Here is a 21,737-nt window from a genome sequence, read left to right on the forward strand (position 1 = left end):
GCTTCAAGCTTCACGGCCACCAGGAAAACAGGAACAATGAGATTCCTCTGGCTCTCCCCACATCAGCCCAACTGATACACACTAGACTGAGACATGGATGAGGCAGAGAGCTCATATTTCATTGGCTATGGTAGACCTGTTTGGCCCCCCTCTCATTCAGACAGATTTCCACCAATCTGACGGCTTATCTGATACGAGGCAGGCAGGCATGAAATGTTTAGCTCGCAATGGCACTCATTAGAAAATTTTTAAATACTCTTCCTAAATGCCTTATTTACACAATTACGGTGTGAGAGTTCAAAGTTCACAATGTTACATTTATATAGATACAGATTTTAAATCTATAAATGTGCGCACAGGATTGTGGGTGCTCCAAGCACACAGAGGATACACGCATGCATCCTCGAGAAGTCTCAGAAATTCTCTGAACAAAGGACTCAGTACTTAATATCGGAACTCCCCCCATTACCACCAGTCCGGTGTTTCAGTCCTCTTGCGTGTATGTGTCACTTACTATTCATTTCTATACAAACCAAGACGGCGGATTCCTAAAGAAACGCAAGCACCCACACCATTTGTGTATCTAAATTAGCTATGTACCAAAAATTACATTTTACCGTGACTCGAAGAGCTGTAAACAGTGTTTTAAGGCTGTGTGTACAAATCCACTTGGAGCTCCAGTGGAATTTTGAATTGCAACGAGAATTCTTGAGCTAACTGTTCATGTGCCATGTGAAAGGGTGGAAGTAGACGACCCACCAGGCCAACACTAACCTCCGAGCGCGGTAAACAAAATCGTATATTTCAGGCAGTAAAAGCCCCGGTAAGAACCAAACCAGATTTTGGTCAAATCTACACACCTATGGCTACTGAAAACAAATGTAAGGTTCATTTATCAAATGTTATTTTGAAGTATTAAAAAACATTGTTGTTTTAGAATTTTTGAACGAAATGGGTGATAATTGAAGGTGTTACAATTGTTTTAGAATTTTAAAGCAAACAGTGCTTGGCAAGATTCGATGACGTAACGTCTTAAAAAGCGGCTTTGAAGGACCCGTCCTTGACTTTGAGAGATGGTGGTGGTGAGAGGATGTGAAGCACATGTTGTGAACTGCTGTTGGAAATAGATAGTAGGGGAAGGACTTTACTTGCTGGGCATTTCCAGGGATGCTACTGGTGGGATAATGGTTTGATTTTGATATTTGTCAATAGTTTAATGTTAAATGCAAATTTTGATGGTAAGAGTGCTAATGTTAATGTAGCTAATTTCTAACTGCCATGTGCTCATGTGAGCTCATGTAACAGCGTGATAGTGGTAGCATAGAAGTAATACCATGGTAATGACTGTGCTTTTTTGAAGTAATGTTGCTTAGTGAAATTAATGTAAGGTTAAGGAGAACTTTATATTCATTGGCACAACCAACTCCAACGCACTACGGGGCACCTGTTTTTATCCTCGGGGATTTTAACCACTGTCGCTTGAAACAATAACTACCAGGATTTTATCAGTATGTCAAATGTGGCACGAGACAGAGTAAATTCCTAGACAAATGCTATGGGTTGTTTTAATAGAGGGGAAAAGACAGCATCAGATTGGTACCGGCATCAGCAGATACCTAAGGTGATGATGTGCAGGTTGGTGCCTGGTATGGCAGCCCCCGCCATCATTGTGTGTGTGTGTGTGTGTGTGTGTGTGTGTGTGTGTGTGTGTGTGTGTGCAGTGTTTCCTCTACGTTTATTTCAGCGTGGCGGCCCGCCACGGGTTAATTAATACCCCCACGGTATCAGAATCAGGGCAGACGCACAATGTAGTTGCAAATAATCCTGCCGACGTATCCTCCCCTGCTGGCTGCCGCTCACATTGCAATTTAACAATAAGTAGCCTAAAACTAGTATTATGGCCCGTCCAGTTTCACTTCACATATTATATATTGTATTAATGTAGCCTATTTAAAACATTAGAATTAGGGGAGACGCATATTGTCCGGAAGCATAGTAGCCTAAGCTAAATGCCCTCCACTGGCTGCTGAAAATTGCAGTTTAACAATAAACAGCAATGCTAATCCGAGATACCTGTCTAGTTTTATTCCATAAATATATTGTTTGTATAGACGTTAGTAGCATGCGCTATCAAGAGCTTCCATGTGCTACGCATATTTGACAACATCGTAAAAACTACAATTTTCGCACAACTTGGTGGAAAGGTGTAGCAGGCTAAGGAAAACCCATTCATTTCTGAAGCTGATCGTATTGAAAGTATTTCCCATATCGTAGCCTATTTGCTCGCTCACAACAACAGCAAAAATGGAACTGGAGAGTGGATGTCTCCGCGAAGACACCGCTGTTACATTAGATGCGCACTCAATCGCGAATCGACACAGTAAAAAAGCAACGACTGGTAGCCTAACGAAGGTAAATTGCAAAACTTGGCCAAAAACATTTTGTATGCACTCGTGGTAAATCGCGGACTATAAAGTATGAAGGAGATTTGCACCAAATAAAGGCAGTGTTGTGGGTTGTGTTTTTACAACATGTTGGCACTGAAAGTACCCATGTGTACCCTGTGTGTGTCTTTGGTCTGTATGCAGTGTATCCATTGTTTATCCTTGAATGATAAGAATTCAATGAAAGCCTGTCTAGAGGCCTTTTGCTTATCACCAGTTGTGAAATGTTAATGTTTGTAGACACAGTGAGGGGTCAGGCCTCTGAAGGACTTCCCAGGAAAGGGGGTAGTTTTAATTAAAAGACAATAGAAGCTGGCCAGACTTGATGGCACCAAAAGGCCACATCCCCACACACCACAGCTTTACATTGCATATTCATACTAGTAGGTCACTCCTTCTCTTTGTGTGTAACCAAAATAATGTAGACTGTTTCTGTATAGTCAGAGAATCTGGTGAAACCCATGATGGGGTGACACAAACATGCCATCTCTCCCTTGAGGCAGAGCTCCAGAGTCCGACCAATTTGGTCGCATATGCGGATTTTCCATCGTCCTGACTGAGTCTTAAGAGAAATATGGTAGTAAAAAATATACTATCAGCACAAAACTTCATTTCTGTCATAAACGAAGCTAAGCGTTTCTCCATTGTCAACGTGAACTACCGGTATTCAAGCGTTCAAGTGACATGTGGTTTAATGCATGGGTTAACGTAAGTCAGACAGAAGATGGGCCTGTCTTTAGTTCCTGAATCCTGTCCCTCTCAAGTCACATTAGGCTAAATGGTGCGATTAACAACTAGAATTAAAAAAACATCCCAGGAGTGACACCCCAGCTGTAACTTTTTTTTCTTGTTAAAAACAAATCTAGCGGAAACACTAGTGTGTGTGTGTGTGTGTGTGTGAATGTGGGGCGTGAAACTCTAAAGAGCCTTGAGTGTCAGAGAACAGAGGAATACAACAGCGTTTTATAAAATGTACAGAGGAGCTCCCACCTGACCCCGCCCTGCCGGTCAGGACGCTGCGTGTGATTGGTGGAGGAGGTGCCATTCAGCTGCACTGAGGTCTTGGGGCAGGAGCCATGAGCTATCTGAGTCCAGTGCACCTGAGAGGAAAGGACACAGAGGGAGAGAGTGTGTGAGAGAGAGAGGGAGAGTGCGAAAGAGCGAGAGAGACAGACAGACAGACAGACACAGAGAGAGAGAGAGAGGGAGAGTGCGAAAGAGCGAGAGAGACAGACAGACAGACAGACACAGAGAGAGAGAGAGAGGGAGAGTGCGAAAGAGCGAGAGAGACAGACAGACAGACAGACACAGAGAGAGAGAGAGAGAGAGAGAGAGACAGACAGACAGACAGAGAACTAGATTAGATATGACCGCCGCCCAGTCCAGCACATTTTTTCCACAAAAATAAATCACTCTGAAAGGCCTATATGATTGTAACTGTCTCACTAAATTGCATTATCCACACTCAATTCTCACTGATATTTGCTACACAACAAGTACCAAAACATGATTAGTTCATAGATTTCACACGTAAAATTCAATTTATACAACCCCACCTCCATCTTGCCTGTTCATAATTCTGAGAAATTCTTGAATTGTGTGCATGTACATGTTTATGTTGTGTGTGTGTGTGTGTGTGTGTGTGCATGCTTGTGTGTGTGCCTGTGTATGTGCCTGTGCATGCAAGCGTACATATGTCTACTGTGTGAGTATGTGTCATACGTATGATTACTGTGAATGTATGTGTGTGTGTGTGTGTATCTGTTTGTGCACATGTGTGCGCATGAAATGGGTTAACATGACCCCTGGAGGCAAACATACGGAAAAAAATGGTCATCCTAGTCCCTACAGTTCTCAAGATATTCACAGAGAACTGTGTCTGCCCTACCCTCCTTTCGGGGGGTCCAGTCCAGCGGGGGGGCAACAGATCAAAACAAAAAACGACGGTTCCATGCTATCCATGTGGGGTTACATGCCCACCAAGTTTTGTGTACCCCGGTCTTTCACTTGGCATGCATTCGGAGGGTGTCATAATGATCCTACACTTTTAATTTCGTGCAGTTTTGACCTTGTCAGCCAGAGATATTGTGATGAAAACACCTAATTTTTTACTTTTTAATTTTTAACTAGGTGGCGCTATACATGAAATAAGTGGTAATGGGATGGGTTGACATGCCCTCTTAAGACCAACATACATAAAAAAGGTGGACCTCCTAGGCCCTACGGTTCTCGAGATATTCACAGAAAACTGTCTCCGGCCACCTACAGGCCAGTTGGTGTATAGTAACATAAATTAATTTATTGTGTGGCCCCCCATGAACGGAATTCCACGAAACTTGGCGTGCATACAGAGGGTGTCATAATGATCCTACACTTCCAATTTCGTGCAGTTTTGACTATGTTAGGTCACAGATACCTGTGATTACAACACCTCATTTTTACTTTTTTGTGTTTAACTAGGTGGCGCTATACATGAAATGTTATGGAATGGGTTGACATGGCCCTTTGAGATCAACATACAAACAACATCAACATACAAAAAAAATGGTCCTCCTAAACCCTACGGTTCTCGAGATATTCACAGAAAACTGTGTCTGCCCTACCCTCCTTTCGGGGTGTCCAGTCCAGCGGGGGGGCTACAGATCAAAACGAAAAACGATGGTTCCATGCTATCCATGTGGGGTTACATGCCCACCAAGTTTCGTGTACCCCGGTCTTTCAGTGTCCCGGGAATCATTGACGGAAATTTGGGCATGCGAAAAAGAAAAAAAAAAAGAAAAAAAAAAAAAAAAGAATCTGACTAAACCTATATGACCGCCGCTTCGCTGCGCGGCGGTCATAATAAGGGTGAGTAAATGATTTGTAGTCCAGAGGTGGCTTCCAAATTGATTCAGTCCAGAGGTGGCTTCCAAATTGATTCAGTCTATCTGGTGTTTTGTCTCCACGCCAACCAAAGGGAATCCGTCAGTCAGGTCCAGATCAGCGCATCAGACTGACTTCTATCAGACCTCTGCATCACACCAACACAGCACACTCTAACAGACCTCTGCACCACCTCACACCAACACAGCACACTTTAACAGACCTCTGCATCACACCAACACAGCACACTCTATCAGAACTCTGCATCACACCAACACAGCACACTCTAACAGACCTCTGCATCACATCACAACAACACAGCACACTCTAACAGACCTCTGCATCACACCAACACAGCACACTCTAACAGACCTCTGCACCACCTCACACCAACACAGCCCACTCTAACAGACCTCTGCATCACACCAACACAGCACACTCTATCAGACCTATGCATCACACCAACACAGCACACTCTAACAGACCTCTGCACCACATCACACCAACACAGCACACTCTAACAGACCTCTGCACCACATCACACCAACACAGCACACTCTAACAGACCTCTGCACCACATCACACCAACACAGCACACTCTAACAGACCTCTGCATCACATCACACCAACACAGCACACTCTAACAGACCTCTGCATCACATCACACCAACACAGCACACTCTAACAGACCTCTGCACCACCTCACACCAACACAGCACACTTTAACAGACCTCTGCATCACACCAACACAGCACACTCTATCAGAACTCTGCATCACACCAACACAGCACACTCTAACAGACCTCTGCATCACATCACACCAACACAGCACACTCTAACAGACCTCTGCACCACCTCACACCAACACAGCACACTTTAACAGACCTCTGCATCACACCAACACAGCACACTCTATCAGAACTCTGCATCACACCAACACAGCACACTCTAACAGACCTCTGCATCACATCACAACAACACAGCACACTCTAACAGACCTCTGCATCACACCAACACAGCACACTCTAACAGACCTCTGCACCACCTCACACCAACACAGCCCACTCTAACAGACCTCTGCATCACACCAACACAGCACACTCTATCAGACCTATGCATCACACCAACACAGCACACTCTAACAGACCTCTGCACCACATCACACCAACACAGCACACTCTAACAGACCTCTGCACCACATCACACCAACACAGCACACTCTAACAGACCTCTGCACCACCTCACACCAACACAGCACACTTTAACAGACCTCTGCATCACACCAACACAGCACACTCTATCAGAACTCTGCATCACACCAACACAGCACACTCTAACAGACCTCTGCATCACATCACAACAACACAGCACACTCTAACAGACCTCTGCATCACACCAACACAGCACACTCTAACAGACCTCTGCACCACCTCACACCAACACAGCCCACTCTAACAGACCTCTGCATCACACCAACACAGCACACTCTATCAGACCTATGCATCACACCAACACAGCACACTCTAACAGACCTCTGCACCACATCACACCAACACAGCACACTCTAACAGACCTCTGCACCACATCACACCAACACAGCACACTCTAACAGACCTCTGCACCACATCACACCAACACAGCACACTCTAACAGACCTCTGCATCACATCACACCAACACAGCACACTCTAACAGACCTCTGCTCCACCTCACACCAACACAGCACACTCTAACAGACCTCTACACCACCTCACACCAACACAGACCTCTGCATCACACCAACACACACCAAACGTCCTGCTAGAAACTAACTCAACTAAAAAATGTGAGAATCTCCCAACATTGGATATGTTTGCATTTGTATTCTAATGTTTGGTTTACATACAATATGTTACGTTTGGGAAGAACTGGTGTTCTTCCGTATGAGTGTCTCAATATACATTTCTGTACAATATACATTTCTATACAACTTTTGGGACAGTTCTCTAGTAAACAACATGCTTGGGGGCAGCCGTGGCCTACTGGTTAGCGCTTTGGACTTGTAACCGGAGGGTTGTCGGTTCGAACCACGACCAGTAGGAACGGCTGAAGTGCCCTTAAGAAAGGCACCTAACCCCTCACTGCTCCCCGAGTGCCACTGTAGCAGGCAGCTCACTGCGTCGAGATTAGTGTGTGCTTCACTTCACTGTGTGTTCACTGTGTGCTGAGTGTGTTTCACTAATTCACGGATTGGGATAAATGCAGAGATCAAATTACCCTCACGGGATCAAAAGAGTTTATATACTTACTTATACTTATATGCAATATCCATTATCAAGACAGGGCATTCCCTGAGGAAGACACGTGATATGCATCACCTTTGCTTGTGCAAAGAATAGTGCTGGCATATAATTAATATCATGTAATGCAGCCACCAATAGCAGGAAAGAATGAGCGATGGATATGGGGCCTTGTGCTCAATCCTGGAGTTGTCTATTGCAGTGGTTCTTAACCGGTGGGTCGTGGAACCGTTCTGGGTGGGTCACGTAGCTTGTGTTTAAGAAAACAAAAACATGAAAAAGAATCGCAAATTATTTAAAATGCTACCCTATTAGATCTAATGACAGACCTTTATTTTGATAGACTTTATTTGTATGCCAGCCGTTGCCATGGACATAGAGAATGTTTATGTGGCAGGTCTTGTTAGACATCATTTTAGCGGTAAATATGGCAAAACGACCCTGAATATTTGAAGTATGGATTCACTTATTGAGGACAAAAAGGGACGTGAATTGCGGTCACGTGAGAGCATGAAAGCACCAAAAGTTGGAAAGGCGACACAGGAGTGGAAGACTTCACAAATGTGCCAAAATCAGCATGTTCCAAATGAGTACAGGCAGTTAATAAAAATATTTATCGTAACTTCATGACCATGGGAAATCGAGGATCCCAAGGCCAGGTTAAGAAACACTGGCCGGAAACTACAGCATGATGGTCATGGGTTTTTATCCATGAAGTGTCCATCTATAAATTTACTAAACTATATACATTCAAAGGATATATAGTATAGATTTTGATGGTATGGTGTTTGTATATTTATTTGTTGATATGCCCTCTTGCATGGCAGCCTGGAACAACACCATAGCACACAGTCACACCGGACAGTAACACCTCTAGATACAGTAAGCAGCACTGTTGCATAAGCAGTGACAAAACCATGTCTCTCTCTCACACACACACACACTTTTATAGCAGTCTCTCTGTCCCTCACATCATCCCTCTCTCTTCCAAACTGTCTGTCTGTCTGTCTGTCTGTACACACACACACACACACACACACACACACACACACAGAGTCATACACACAAACACACACCTTCGTGCAGCCATTCTCTGTTGAACTGTTGGGAATCTTATAGGGGCTCTCCGTCTGGATGGAAGACATAGCAACAGTATTAATGAGTGGTGTGGTGTACTGTGGGTTTTTAAGATACACAGAGAGAGAGAGAGAGAGAGAGAGAGGGAGAAAAAAAAAAGAGAAAGAAACAAAGAGTAAGGAAAAGAAAGAAAGAAAGAAAGAAAGAAAGAAAGAAAGAAAGAAAGAAAGAAAGAAAGAAAGAAAGAAAGAAAGAAAGAAAGAAGAGAGAGCGAGCATTAGTCAGTGGTGTACAATGCTGCTTTTCCATCTGCACTCAAGCATGTTTGCTTCATCTAGCTGATGTTTACATTTTCTGACTTTTTATAGTCTACTCTGTCTCTGTGTGTGTGTGTGTGTGTGTGTGTGTGTGTGTGTGTGTGTGTGTGTGTGTAGAGCTGTTTACAGAGCCTACTGTGGCTGACTCTCTCCCCGTGTGTGTGTGTGTGTGTGTGTGTGTGTGCGCGTGCTGGCGTGCGTGTGTGCATGCGTGGTGTGTGTGTTTTAGAGCTGTTTACAGAGCATACCATGGCGGATTCTCTCCCTGTGTGTCTGTGTCTGTGTCTGTGTGTGTGTGTGTGTGTGTGTGTGTGTGTGTGTGTGTGTGCTTGTGTGTAGAGCCTACCATGGCTGACTCGGCCCTACCCCTTATGTCTGATCTACGCTGCAGAAATTCTTATCAAAATGTATATTTGGTATTATTTTTAGCATGAAGAGACTTACCTAGCGCTCTCTCGAAAGATCATTTTGACTGAATAAGAGTCTTATCTAGACACATTTTCTCAATGCAATGCCAGCCAAATTTGCTTGTTTTTAAGACAAATTTGCTTAACGCACTGGCAGACAAATTTGCTTTTCACACTGAAACGTCTTAAAATAAATCAAACTCTTAATAAAAGGTACACTTTGCAAGATGTTTACCTTAATATAACCTCTACAAAGTCAATTTGATGGTAAAGGAACTTGTAATAGGGGAATCGTTCACCTAGCTTCGCCATAGAGCAAAGCCATAGAAGGTCGCTACCAACAGAACCAGCAATGCAACTGTTGACCTGAAGACATCTCTTGAGAATCATGAAACATTACCTTATCAGTAGATATAGCTTTTTGGAGAAAGCTTTTGCCTTTTGTTAGTCCTTGAGGCCTCAACAACAAAAGCATTTTATTGTGCACAGGTCAGCCATGAGAAGTAGGCTATTTACAATGTCAAAGTAAAACATATACCACGACTCTAGGGGACTCTAGGGGTCTCTAGAGTCACCTTTACTTCAACAAATGCATTTTACGAGAAAGTGCTAGGTAAGTCTCTTTATACTGAAAACAAAACCAGCTAGATTTTTTTGATCTTGATATGAGATTAATAACACTTGATTAGATGTTATTAGATAAGCTGTTGTTTTTGCAGTGTATTGTAGAGCCAGTGTTTGTGTGTGTGTGTGTGTGTGTGTGTGTGTGTGTGTGTGTGTGTGTGTGTGTGTGTGTGTGTGTGTGTGTGTGTGTGTGTGTGTGTGTGTGTGTGTCTGTGTGAGCAGTAGTAGTAGTAGTACTATTGTTATAGGATTTTGTCCAAAGCAACAAAGTAGTAGTAGTAGTAGTAATAGTAATAATATCAAAGTAGTAGCCTATCTGATGTGTATGTGATTAATTACATTTCTCACAAAAAGTGAGGGATATTTGGCTTTCGGGTGAAGTTTCAAGATAAACCTAACATCCATTATAACCTTTACAGGAGCTTAATGTGATCTTCTGTAAACTTTTGAATGCGCATTTCTAACAGTTCAATGTTTCAGTAATTTCTGTACTGAAACATTAAATTTCAACCGAAAGCCAGATATCCCTAACTTTTTGTGCGTAGTGTATGACACGTGTGTAGAACATGTTATGTCTGCTCTACGGAAAACAAAGAACAAGAGAGAATCTGTGTGTGCAGTGGTAGTAGTTGTAGTATCCTACCTGGCGGGAGGTAGGCTTATCCGGTCCTAGAGGCGAGAGGGTGAGTGCCTTCCTCCTGTCCAGCACCACGGACAGACGGGCGTTTTCAGAAAAACCAGCCATCATCCCAGGTCTAGAGTGATGTGAGGGAACACGTCAATAACACAAAAACACGCACAGAGAGTGGGAGAGACACGTACAGAGGCAGAAAGACAGGTTTTTGTACTGAATAAAGTGTTGTTGAAAAGGCTACACGTCAACAAATTGCATTAGATGTCTACAATGTATTACCGTTATCTTTGTTTACAACTTTCTGCCAACGCACGTGATTTGATATATAAACAAAAGTCGAAGTTTATAAGCAATCTTTGTGAAATGTCAGCGTTCCGCCACACTACTTCCGGTCGCAGACATCGGTTGACATCAACAGAACAATAAAAAGCAGACAAGTGTTCGCGCTGGCGCGTTCCCATGACGGCCCCTGTCCTGACCCCCCCGTCTCCGTCATCTACACACACCACGTGAGTTGTTGGTATCAACTGCAACAATCACCTAAGCGTTCCGCCACTTTCCCCACGAACACATATACATTAGGAATCATCTGTACAAAGAGAAGTTGAGGACGCTTTGGCTTTCGTTTTCTTTCTTAAAATACTCACGTATGAAGTCGCTGCTACAGTCGCAGGCAAAGCATCATCCACGGGAAGAAAACGCAGTGCTTGTGCTCTTCGTGGGTTAAAACCTTTGACGTTTAAAAGTGACTTTGCAATCCACTTGATAAACCCTAAACCGCCGGTGAAATGTGTGTTAATTCCGCAAATAGCACATGAGAGTTGTTGTCAATGTTTCCGTAAAACCATCTTCCGTTATTCCCAGGAAGTTAATGTATGGATCGTCCAATACCGGTACTAAAGAACCGAGAGTTACGGTAGCGCCATCTAACGTTGTGGAGTAGCTCATGCGTTACCTTATCGCCCCAGGATTTCAGTGTCACAGGAGCGTAGCTTTTACTGATGATTCACTTATAGAGGGGGCCACCATGACAGATAAGTCACCCTCTGTACCCCCCCACCACACACGCAGTAGTGTAGGCTAGTCTAGTTAGCTGTAGTGGGTATACTGAGATGTAGTATAGTTGTAGTGGGTATACTGTGATCAATCCCAAATGTTAATACATATCCTTCACTATTTTAAGTGGGTACACTGAGATAGTGATGCTTTTTAAGTGGGTAGGCCTATTCTGCATAGTCCTGCGTATCACGTACACTACACCACTGCTGCACACGTGGCATCTTAGGACAACTTGAGTCTAGAAGCTCTGTCTCAGAAAAAGCAGTGATGATCTGTAACTAAGCAGCTACACTACGGATTATAGCTACACACATACATGCATGCATGCACACACACACACACACACACACACACACACGAGACCCCTAATAGTCTATTCTCACTCTACTTTTATCTTGGACTTCTGTAATCTATTCTTGGACAAAGTTATTTTTTTGACCGTGGTGCCAGTACAGTACAGTACCAGCTGATCCCTTGCCAGAGAGCAAAGCAGCATGTCCAATCTTCTATCTTAGTGTTTTACACCAAAGACACAGGCACACAGCATATGGTGGTAATATTAATGGTTTATTTGCCATTGTGCAGTGCACATTATCAACACACCATGATATTAAAAAAATGACACGTACACAGAGTTCTGATGAGGTATGTAAATAAGTCAAATTAAAATATGTGTGTGAAGGTGTGTGTCCGTTTAAGTATATCCATGTTAAAGTGTGTGTGTGGGTGTGTATTCTCAGCTGAAGAAAAACTTCAGGTCTGAACAGCCCCTCGATGAAAGGTTGATGTGCAGACCATCATTAACAGCTGAGAGAGAGAAAAAGAAAGAAAAGATAGATAGATAGATAGAGAGAGAGAGAGAGAGAGAGAGAGAGAGAGAGAGAGAGAGAGAGAGAGACTCTTTGGTCGTAGGTCACGTCTGCCAGTGCTGGTCTGGGGGAACTGTGATGTCATAATGATGTCCCAACTGTGATGTACCCACACTGCTGCTTACTCGGAGGCTTGGTCATCCCCTCCATGGCTGATGATACTCTGAGACTCCTGTATGTGTTGGGACTGGAGGTGGACTCCAAGACACTTTGACTTTAAAATTTTACCCTCTGCCTCTGCTGAGTTTCAGCAGTCAGGAATCTAATTCTGATCTCACTGTTTGCTGTAACGCTGCCTCTATCTGCCTAACCTGGTCAATGTTGGCATAGGGGTCAATGGGGCTCAATGCCACCCTGTGTGACATGTCAAACCAGTCCAAAGGATGACAAGACTTCTGGCGGACAGCAGTGTTTGTTGGCATTCCGTTACCCCAGGCAACCTGCAGGCGTGACCTTTAACCTCAGGAGCCGCACTTCTGCACAGCCGTCTCAGTGGATGGAGCCTGAGCCCCGGCAGCTGACACATCATCAGGGTCAGAGGTCAACATGGCTGTCTTCCCAGACACTGAGAGCTGCTTATGCTCACCTGGGAGAACACACACACAGAAACACGAACATCCACACAATCTCTTGTGAATCTCAAGAACCCCAACATGCCACTAAAAAGAAACACATGTATACCTATGTACAGTACGCCTCATCACTGAATTCATTCAAAACTCCTTTGCAAATTTGCCGTCCATTTTCAATCTACTCAGCCCATGTTAATCAGCTTGGGCTCTGGTCATTAATCTGGTAGTTACAGGAACAAATTAAGAGTTAAATAAAATATAGAGAAAAATAAAATAATGTACATTCTCATTCTTATTTTCTCATTCTCAAAATGTTTCTAATAATTTGCATGGGGTTAACACATAAACTAAAACATAAAACACGCACACAACAGTGTTTCCCACAGAATTGAATTCCATTTGTGGTGGTTGGTTTGCAGAATGAACTTGAATACAACAGTTTTTAACAAATTAGCACAGCTTGGTTATGATGCTAACCAGATGTAAGCACAATTTAGTACAACCTGGAAAATCATTGTGTGGTGGTCAATGTTGATATTGTGGTGGGCCGCCACAAATAAGTCAATGTATGGGAAACACTGCACAAACACACACAATGACTACACGTTAAAAAGGAATTGGATTATCGGGACTGAGCTAATATGATAAATCTGGTTCCCCATTCCAACCTAATTTAATAATGGCGAATCGGCATCTGCACCTTAAGTTTGTAACGTTTTGCCTGGTGCGTGAACTCCAAAAGTTGAGTATTACAGTAGAAAAAACCAGAGGCGCACTCAAGGGCTTGATACTAATACAATTTGTGTTTTTTGTGATTTCTATTTTTTTGTCCTTAGACTCATTGTAAAAACCTCGGCTCTCAATACAAATTGTATTAGTATCAAGCCCTTGAGTGCGCCTCTTTTTCTTTTATACTGTAACCTAATTTAATAACCATTATAACCGAGGGCAGTGATTACTGCTTTAGAACCCCTCTGTGTGTGAGAGAGAGATAACGAGTGACAAAGAGCTTTGTCAAGATGTACAATCTAGTATTAGAGAAGTTATGTCATTACTACCAGTTCAGAGGTGAGACTATACAATACATACACACAAAGATGCATATATGTCTAGGCTCATTCAAATATCATGGGAGTATCTCTTGCTATGTCCTGTTGCTATGGGGAAAATACCCTCTCAAGCAGTTTTGTCTGATTTTGGAAGACTTTGGAGAATTCTGTTTGACATGTTGCTCGGTTACTAAATGTACTTTAATGCTAAATGGGATTCTATGGGATGTGTTGCCTGAGCACCGAATTCTGTTTGGGTCTAAACAGAGCCCTCTGGGTCTAAAGGAAGCAAAGAGTTCTGTTTACCCTTTGCTTGGATACAGGGTTAAACCTGTGTCTCACCTTTGGCCAGACTACATGGTGTGAAGATGGGTTCCTCCTTCTGCTCCCCGTCCTGGATCGAGGCCCGGATCTTCCTCACCACGTAGATGCTGGCTGAAATCAGAGAGAAGGATAGAATTATGTCGGTGTCTGAGTATACCATTTAAACAGCTTAAACAGTCAACTATGTTGAAAACATTATGTGAAATAGCTTTAGTCATGATAATGCCTACTGTGCCAGGTTACTCATGGAGACTACCTGTCCTAAATTCAACCTGTTTAAAAAAAATACTCAAAACGGTCTTATTTTCCACTGCCTTAAATTAGTTAACTGTTGTGTTTATAAAGTAGTAAAGAGTGACTTATAAAGTTGTTGCTATACAGCGCAAGATTCCCTCTTCACTTCATTTTTTTATAGTTAGCCTATTTTTTATATATGCATTGCTATTTTATACGACATTGTCATCATTTCAAGCTTCTTAAAGGAATTATCCGGAGTAAAATGCACTTATATGCATTTCAATTGCGCCGCTACAAAACGCTATTTTTATACCTCTTCTACAGTTCCAAACAACATAACACTTACGTGGTAGTGAGTAGAGGGTCCCTAAAGCCAAACCGAAGTATCCCGAGGTCTTTATGTGGTCGAATAGAGAGTCCAGAATGAATTTCATCAAGCCAGTACCTTTCCTGGAAATGTTGCCATCTTTGTCGCCATCTTCAGGGGAAAGTCCGTAGGGGTCTTATTGCTGAGTGTGTTGTAACACGTCGCCGTTTAAAAAAAAAAAAAAAAACATAGTCCAGTCCATACAACTTCATTTCAATTTCGAAAGAAATACTGGACTATGTTTTTAAAAAAAAAAAGAAAACGGCGATGAAATTGTGAATTTCCAGAGCGTGTTACAACACACTCAGCAATAAGACTCCTACGGACTTTCCCCTGAAGATGGCGACAAAGACAACTTTTTTTCTGGCGACCCACTTTTTAAAAATGACAGACCATCGCGACCCATTTCACTTCAAATCTACCCTGCAACCACCAATATTGTTTTAGGCCACAGGTTCTCCAACTTTTCTATGCCTCCCCCAACCATACATTGCTATGGATCCCTGCTTTGAACACGGTTGTGTTGCATTTTGAGCCCCATCAGCGTGAAAAGTTGGAAATGACTACTGAAAAGATGCGTTTTAATGCGCATCCGAGAGTAGGGCAAATTCTCGCATGTTCCGCAGTCGTCATTCGTCAGCATAGTAAGCTGTTCCTGTATTTCTAAAAACAGCTTACTATGCTGACGAATGACGACTGCGGAACATGCGAGAATTTGCCCTACTCTCGGATGCGTAGGCTAATGTTGTAGGCTACGTTGCGTTGCAGACAAATGGGTCCATAACACTGTGGACGTCAATTCCAATGTAAACAGCAAATCATTCAAGTCGTTATATTGTATTGTTGTATTATATTATATTGTATAGTCGTTATATCAGGACAAGAGGCATTTGCGCAATAGCCGGAAGAATGCGCCTTTACTTTGGAGTTAGCGAGGTACAAAACGAGAGGAATAGTGTTTAAAATGCCCATTTAAATTGTAGACTAATATAATGCACTGTTGTGCATTTTAAATCAGAAATAAGAATGTGAGGAGGTTGCTATTAACTTTAAAGATTGCATCTGCAATCGAAACTGTATGCAAATTGAATGGCCTTATGTCCGGTCTATGGATGTCTGCTTTAGTTGACAGCACGGTAACTAGATTTTAATCGGTAAAGTTGAGGAACTGGTATCTATTAATGTTCGTGCAAATAGGCTGATATCCATGCTGGCACCTCTACGATGCGTTCGTCCCCCAGTTGCATGCGCCAGTTTCATGAGCTTTTATGACAAAACCGTGACTGTGGTAGTTAACAATCTACATCCTAATAGAAAACTGTTAGCTTTCCTGGTATCAAATGACAAATGGTATCAGTTAGGCCTATAACATAAATTGTGCTGGCGACCCAAATAAAATCTCCTGCGACCCAGACTTTGGGAAACACTGCTCTATTCGACCACATAAAGACCTCGGGATACTTCGGTTTGGCTTTAGGGACCCTCTACTCACTACCACGTAAGTGTTATGTTGTTTGGAACTGTAGAAGAGGTATAAAAATAGCGTTTTGTAGCGGCGCAATTGAAATGCCCCGCTCACTTCCAGGCTAAGAGTTGTGACTGAAAACGGTACAATTTAACTTTCTCAAAACACATCCGAATGACATGATTTTGATGTCAACTCAACGTATGTACCCCCAATCATCCGTAAATCGATCTAAAGTGCATTTTACTCCGGATAATTCCTTTAAGGTTAAAGTGCAAAACACATTCCCTGGCCGCTGTAGTAGGCTTTCGGATAACTGACAAATCGTTTTATTGCTGTAGCACTCAATTTCAACCAGCAGGTGTTGCGTGTCACGGGAGTAACCCACCCTGTTTGTGTTTACTTCGAAAGTGTCATTTTGTCTATTCTCATTTAGGCCTATACCTACGATCTCTTCGCTAACTAACCCAGAGAGCGAAATCATGCTTGTTGTTCATTGATCGACCTCGTTCAAAACTAAGGGGGAAAAAATGCTGTTGCCCTACCTACCTACTTATTCAGATAAGATAGGCCTGCTATTTTTCCCTCGTCTATGATACCAAAGGTAAATATGAAATAACGTATCATGTCTTACCCTTTATCAAAAGTCAGACCATGACGATAATAGTTTCTTTAAGCGTCTGCTGAAACGTAACGTAGTCTTCGTCCAAAACGAGTGGTTATTCAAGATGTTATGAAAGCGTTGATTATGGTTCTTCAGGAAGCAACCGATTTTAGCCACGCCCAATGAGCGTCACACGGTGCGCGCACATAGTGGTGATTGGCTATTGTCATGTCCATGTAACACATCACATCCTATCAGAATGTTCAAGGGTATTATGGGTATGGCGGAGTTGGTGGGTGGAGTTCATTAAATTCGCGCTCAGTAAGCAACAGCCGTGTCTATGTGTGGTCCATATTATTTAGATTACATTCTACAATATCTCCTTAATTCATAAGTAAAGTTGAGATAACAACATTGAGCGTCAAAAAGTCCCTAGGCTCACTTCCAGTTTTACTGTAAGTCTATCAACAGCCTACACTAGGCAAGAGTTTAACTGTATTTGTGTGTGCATGTGTGTGTGTGTGTGTGTGTGTGTGCGCGTGTTCCAGACACTGGTTTCAGCCCAGTTTGGCATAGTGTGGTATAAATGAATACTATGGATTGAAGACATCAAGAGAAAGAGAGTGACAGAGACTGAAACAGTAAACCATTCCAATGGAATAAACCATTTTTGCACGGAACTCAGCCAGACTTTTGAGTTTTCTCTTTGGGATAAGTTTTTGACTTGAGCATTTATAATCAAATTGCGATTTGATTTGCAATATCATTTCTGAAAGTCAAGCTTCAGTTCAATATTCCAAATTTCGCTTTAAGTTGGGCAACTTCTGATTGGTAAGTAAGCATGCCTAGTGCATCACTCCTGCTAGGTGAGCTTCACTATCTGTCACACAAAGAGGATGACATGAATATCAAAATAATAGATGTGACGAGATTAACCATTTGGACAGAGTTGCAAGCTGCACAGTAAAAATGGTAACCTTTACGATTAGTTAACTGCATTAGTTCAAATTGTGATTTTGATCAACTAATCTTGCTGCCCTTGTTCCCCCCAAGGCCCCTCTTAAGGAGACCAGGAAACAGTCCGACAGTGTCCTGAACCATTCACTCACTTAGCCCCTGAGGCTTATTGATATGAGCCCACGACACAGTGGAGAGCACAGTCCTGTCAGGAGCCACAGTCTCTGAATCATCAGGGCTGGAACACAATAGCAGGGTAGGGGCCTCCTGATGGCACAGAGGACCCTCAGTGTTGAGTCTCCAAGCTGTTAACAGAGAGTCCCTGATGTCAGCTGAGATGCTGAAGATCCCCAACGTGTGAGCACAGCATTGTTGGCCAGCGGCTTCACTCCTCCTACACACCCGGGCACTCAGGTCACTGTTGGGGAGCTACAACGGGGACCTTTCTGTCCGATGACCCCCGAGGCAGAGACGCTCTTGGCTGGTGTAGCCGTCCCTCAGTTAGACAGGAACGGTGGAGACCTCTTTGGTCACAGGAAAGAAGTGTAGACCCATCCAGCTGTGGCCAGCTCCATCAATTGGTGTCCGCCTGACACAGATAGATAGATAGATAGATAGATAGATAGATAGATAGATAGATAGATACTTTATTGATCCCCAGGGGAAATTCAAGGTCTCAGTAGCATACAGACATCACACACACATTCACTAACAGCAGAAAAAAGTAATTAAAAGTATGTAATATAAAAAACACCACTAAGCAATAAGGACAGTAGAAGATAAAGAATATACTAAATATACTAAAATACAAATTATACTAAATAACACTTAATCTAAATCAATTCTAAAAACAGTATCCACATAGTGGGTGATTAATCAATCAAGAGGCGCTTGCAATGACTGAGGCAGGGACCGAGCCTGTGATTCTCTGTGCATAGTAAGGTAAGGTTACCTTACCTTCAGCTTAATCTCTGTTTCCAGCTAAAACAGCTATTCCCCAACAGATTAACATTCAGCTTGACTCAACTTCACTGACCCCAACTAGATTGGGACGAAACTTGGGCGTTGTAATTGATGATGGACTTAACTTCTCTGAGCATATAGCTTCTATTGCAAAATCATGTCGGTTTATGCTTTACAACATTAGGAAGATCAGACCTTATCTGACACAAGATTCCACACAACTTCTTGTTCAGACCATGGTCATCTCTAAGCTGGACTAATTGTAATTCACTATTAGCTGGCTTACCCGCTTGTGTAACAAGATCATTACAGCTGATTCAGAATGCTGGAGCACGCCTGGTCTTCAATCAGCCAAAGAGGACACATGTAACTCCTCTCCTAGTTACTCTCCATTGGCTCCCTATAGTAGCCAGAATTAAATTTAAATCTCTCACTTTGGCCTATAGGACACTAACTGGATCTGCTCCTAGATATTTTAATTCAATAATCAAGCCTTACATCCCCAACCGCCCACTGCGGTCTTCAGGTGAGCGTCTGTTGTGTCGACCAGTCATGAAAACTGGGTCTAATTCCAGACTCTTTTCTTCAGTGGTTCCATGTTGGTGGAATGAATTGCCCAGTGCTCTCCGTTCCTGTGGTAGTTTTGGGTCGTTTAAGAGGGGTCTAAAAACATTCCTATTCAACATATACTTAGTTGTTTAAGCGCTTATGTGTTATGGTTTGTATAATGTTGTTTTATTTCAATTGGGCTGTTAATTAATTTGACATTATTGTTTATTATTTATATTCTCCTTAATGTAGTCTTAGCATGTCATTGTTTTTATATTATTGATTGAATGGACATTATTGTTTTATTATTGCCTTTCCCCTTTTTTTCCATTGCTTTTTATTAGGCTATTGATTGAATTGATATTATTGTGTATTATAACTATTCTCCTTATTATATTTGACCTACATTCTAATCTGTTCCCTGTTCAATTTTAAATATTATTATGTTGTTTGTATTTATGTGTCGCTTTGGACAAAGGCGTCTGCTAAATCCATAACCATAACCATAACAAGGTAAGGTGCTCTGTGTGAGTGAGTGTCATGGTGATGGTGCAAATGAGTAAGTCCAACAGTGCAACAGTGCAAGAATAAAGTCAATATATATCTATATATTAGGGCTGTCAATCGATTAAAAAAAATAATCTAATTAATTACATACTCTGTGATTAATTAATCTAAATTAATCGCATATATAATTTTTGCTGTGAAAGTATTTTAAATATTTAAATTCAAATGAATCATTGAATAATCAGTATTAGTGACATTAAAGTTAAAAAACTCTTTTATTATTATTTTCACTGTTCAAATAAAAGTTGTTTTTTTCACATACAAGGCATTTCAGGCCACAGATATAACCTAGGGGACACTCCCCTCAATGTCAACACTTATTTCTTTGCATTGATGTGCGACTAGAGTTGATGAACTCCGGTGATATGCAAATTCTTTGCTGCATACATTGCAGAGGACTTTATTTTCAACACTTTATTTTTTATCAACATCATCAGGCCATTTTTTAAAAGTAAATGTTCCAATCAATGATCCAGGCAGCACGTTTTCTTCTCTCTCCTTCATTTTACAGTCTGACTAGAACGGCTCGGGGTCAAAGGTCATACGGAATCGATTAATCTGCACTAATTTTTTTAATCAGTTATTTTTTCTCAAATTAATTAATCGAAATTAATCAGTTATTTTGACAGCCCTACTATATATATAACTATATTAAGAAAAGGTATAAGTGTGGCCACATGTGAAAAAGGAGTCCTCTCCTTTTCCCCTACGACAAACTTTTGAAAAACTGCCTTGTGCCACACTTCCATGGACTGCAGCCAAACACTCACCTGCACTCAATTCCAGGTTTATGGCTGTTTATTTCATATGTATGTGTCTGTATTAAGGTGTTGATTTTAACTGTGATTGGGTTAATGGTACAGACCACCACCACCCCAGCATTCCCTATAATGGTTTAGCCCAGACCTAATTGGGTAATTGCCTAGCCTATTTAAAGGCAGGCTTATTTCAAATGGGAGAGACACGCAATAGACGGGAGGCAACGGAATACAGAGGGAAGAGCTGGAGATCCAGGGACTCAGGGAAGTTTAGAGTTGGAAAGTAAATTGAAGTTTATAATGTTAACCTTGCTTGCTGTGAGGCAAGGGTATAAAGTATGGTCCAGAGTTATGTAAGGTTGCTTTGTTTGGATCGGGAGCCTAGAAAGTCTGTAAAATTGTTGCCTAGTTTAATGGCGAGTTCAAATGTAAATAGATACATACTGAAGATCCCTGGATTTTTATGTCTGAATTCCTGCTGTGCTTCCTCCTGGTTTGTGGACTAAATAAATATTATATTTTTGTATGGAACTGCTGTCTCCTGCCTTTCCTCAACACCACCTAATCCAGTGGCGCACCTCCCTAAACGTGGGGTGGTCACCTAGGTCCTCACACCACAGTTCGGCTGTGGCATGGAGGGAGGGGTTATGCATATGTGCTAATATAGCACGCAAACAGTGAGGCAGAAAGACGGTGGTAAAAAGTGGCTAGTGGACAGACAGTATCCAAACCTGGAGGGGGTGAAGTGGCAGAC

At 42.2% G+C, this 21,737-nt stretch overlaps 1 protein-coding gene and 1 long non-coding RNA gene across 3 annotated transcripts in view; both read right to left on the reverse strand.

Annotated features, from left to right (window-relative positions):
* Positions 1-11,491, reverse strand: part of LOC143100243 (uncharacterized) — a 34,748-nt gene extending 23,257 nt beyond the window's left edge. The window contains exons 1-4 of one of the 2 annotated variants that reach the window (XM_076263226.1): positions 11,291-11,491; positions 10,653-10,764; positions 8,661-8,714; positions 3,435-3,544 (exon numbers count right to left, since the gene is read on the reverse strand). In XM_076263226.1, the coding sequence (XP_076119341.1) occupies positions 3,435-3,544; positions 8,661-8,714; positions 10,653-10,757 (269 nt within the window). In that variant the 5' untranslated portion in view covers positions 10,758-10,764; positions 11,291-11,491. The remainder of the gene's footprint in view (positions 1-3,434; positions 3,545-8,660; positions 8,715-10,652; positions 10,765-11,290) is intronic. The other variant, XM_076263227.1, reaches the window with a different exon arrangement.
* A 759-nt stretch (positions 11,492-12,250) lies between these two features.
* LOC143100245 (uncharacterized) lies at positions 12,251-17,357 on the reverse strand. The gene is made up of 3 exons (XR_012981881.1): positions 17,220-17,357; positions 14,535-14,627; positions 12,251-13,157 (listed from the first exon to the last, which is right to left on the reverse strand). It is a non-coding gene; the product is annotated as an uncharacterized LOC143100245 (long non-coding RNA).
* Between the last annotated feature and the right edge of the window lie 4,380 nt (positions 17,358-21,737).

The sequence above is a fragment of the Alosa pseudoharengus genome, unplaced genomic scaffold (assembly GCF_046254945.1).
Source record: "Alosa pseudoharengus isolate Yale_2024_CS ecotype anadromous, Long Island Sound unplaced genomic scaffold, YU_APseudo_1.1 YU_APseudo_1.1_scf_3, whole genome shotgun sequence".
In the NCBI taxonomy this organism is placed as follows: domain Eukaryota; kingdom Metazoa; phylum Chordata; class Actinopteri; order Clupeiformes; family Clupeidae; genus Alosa; species Alosa pseudoharengus.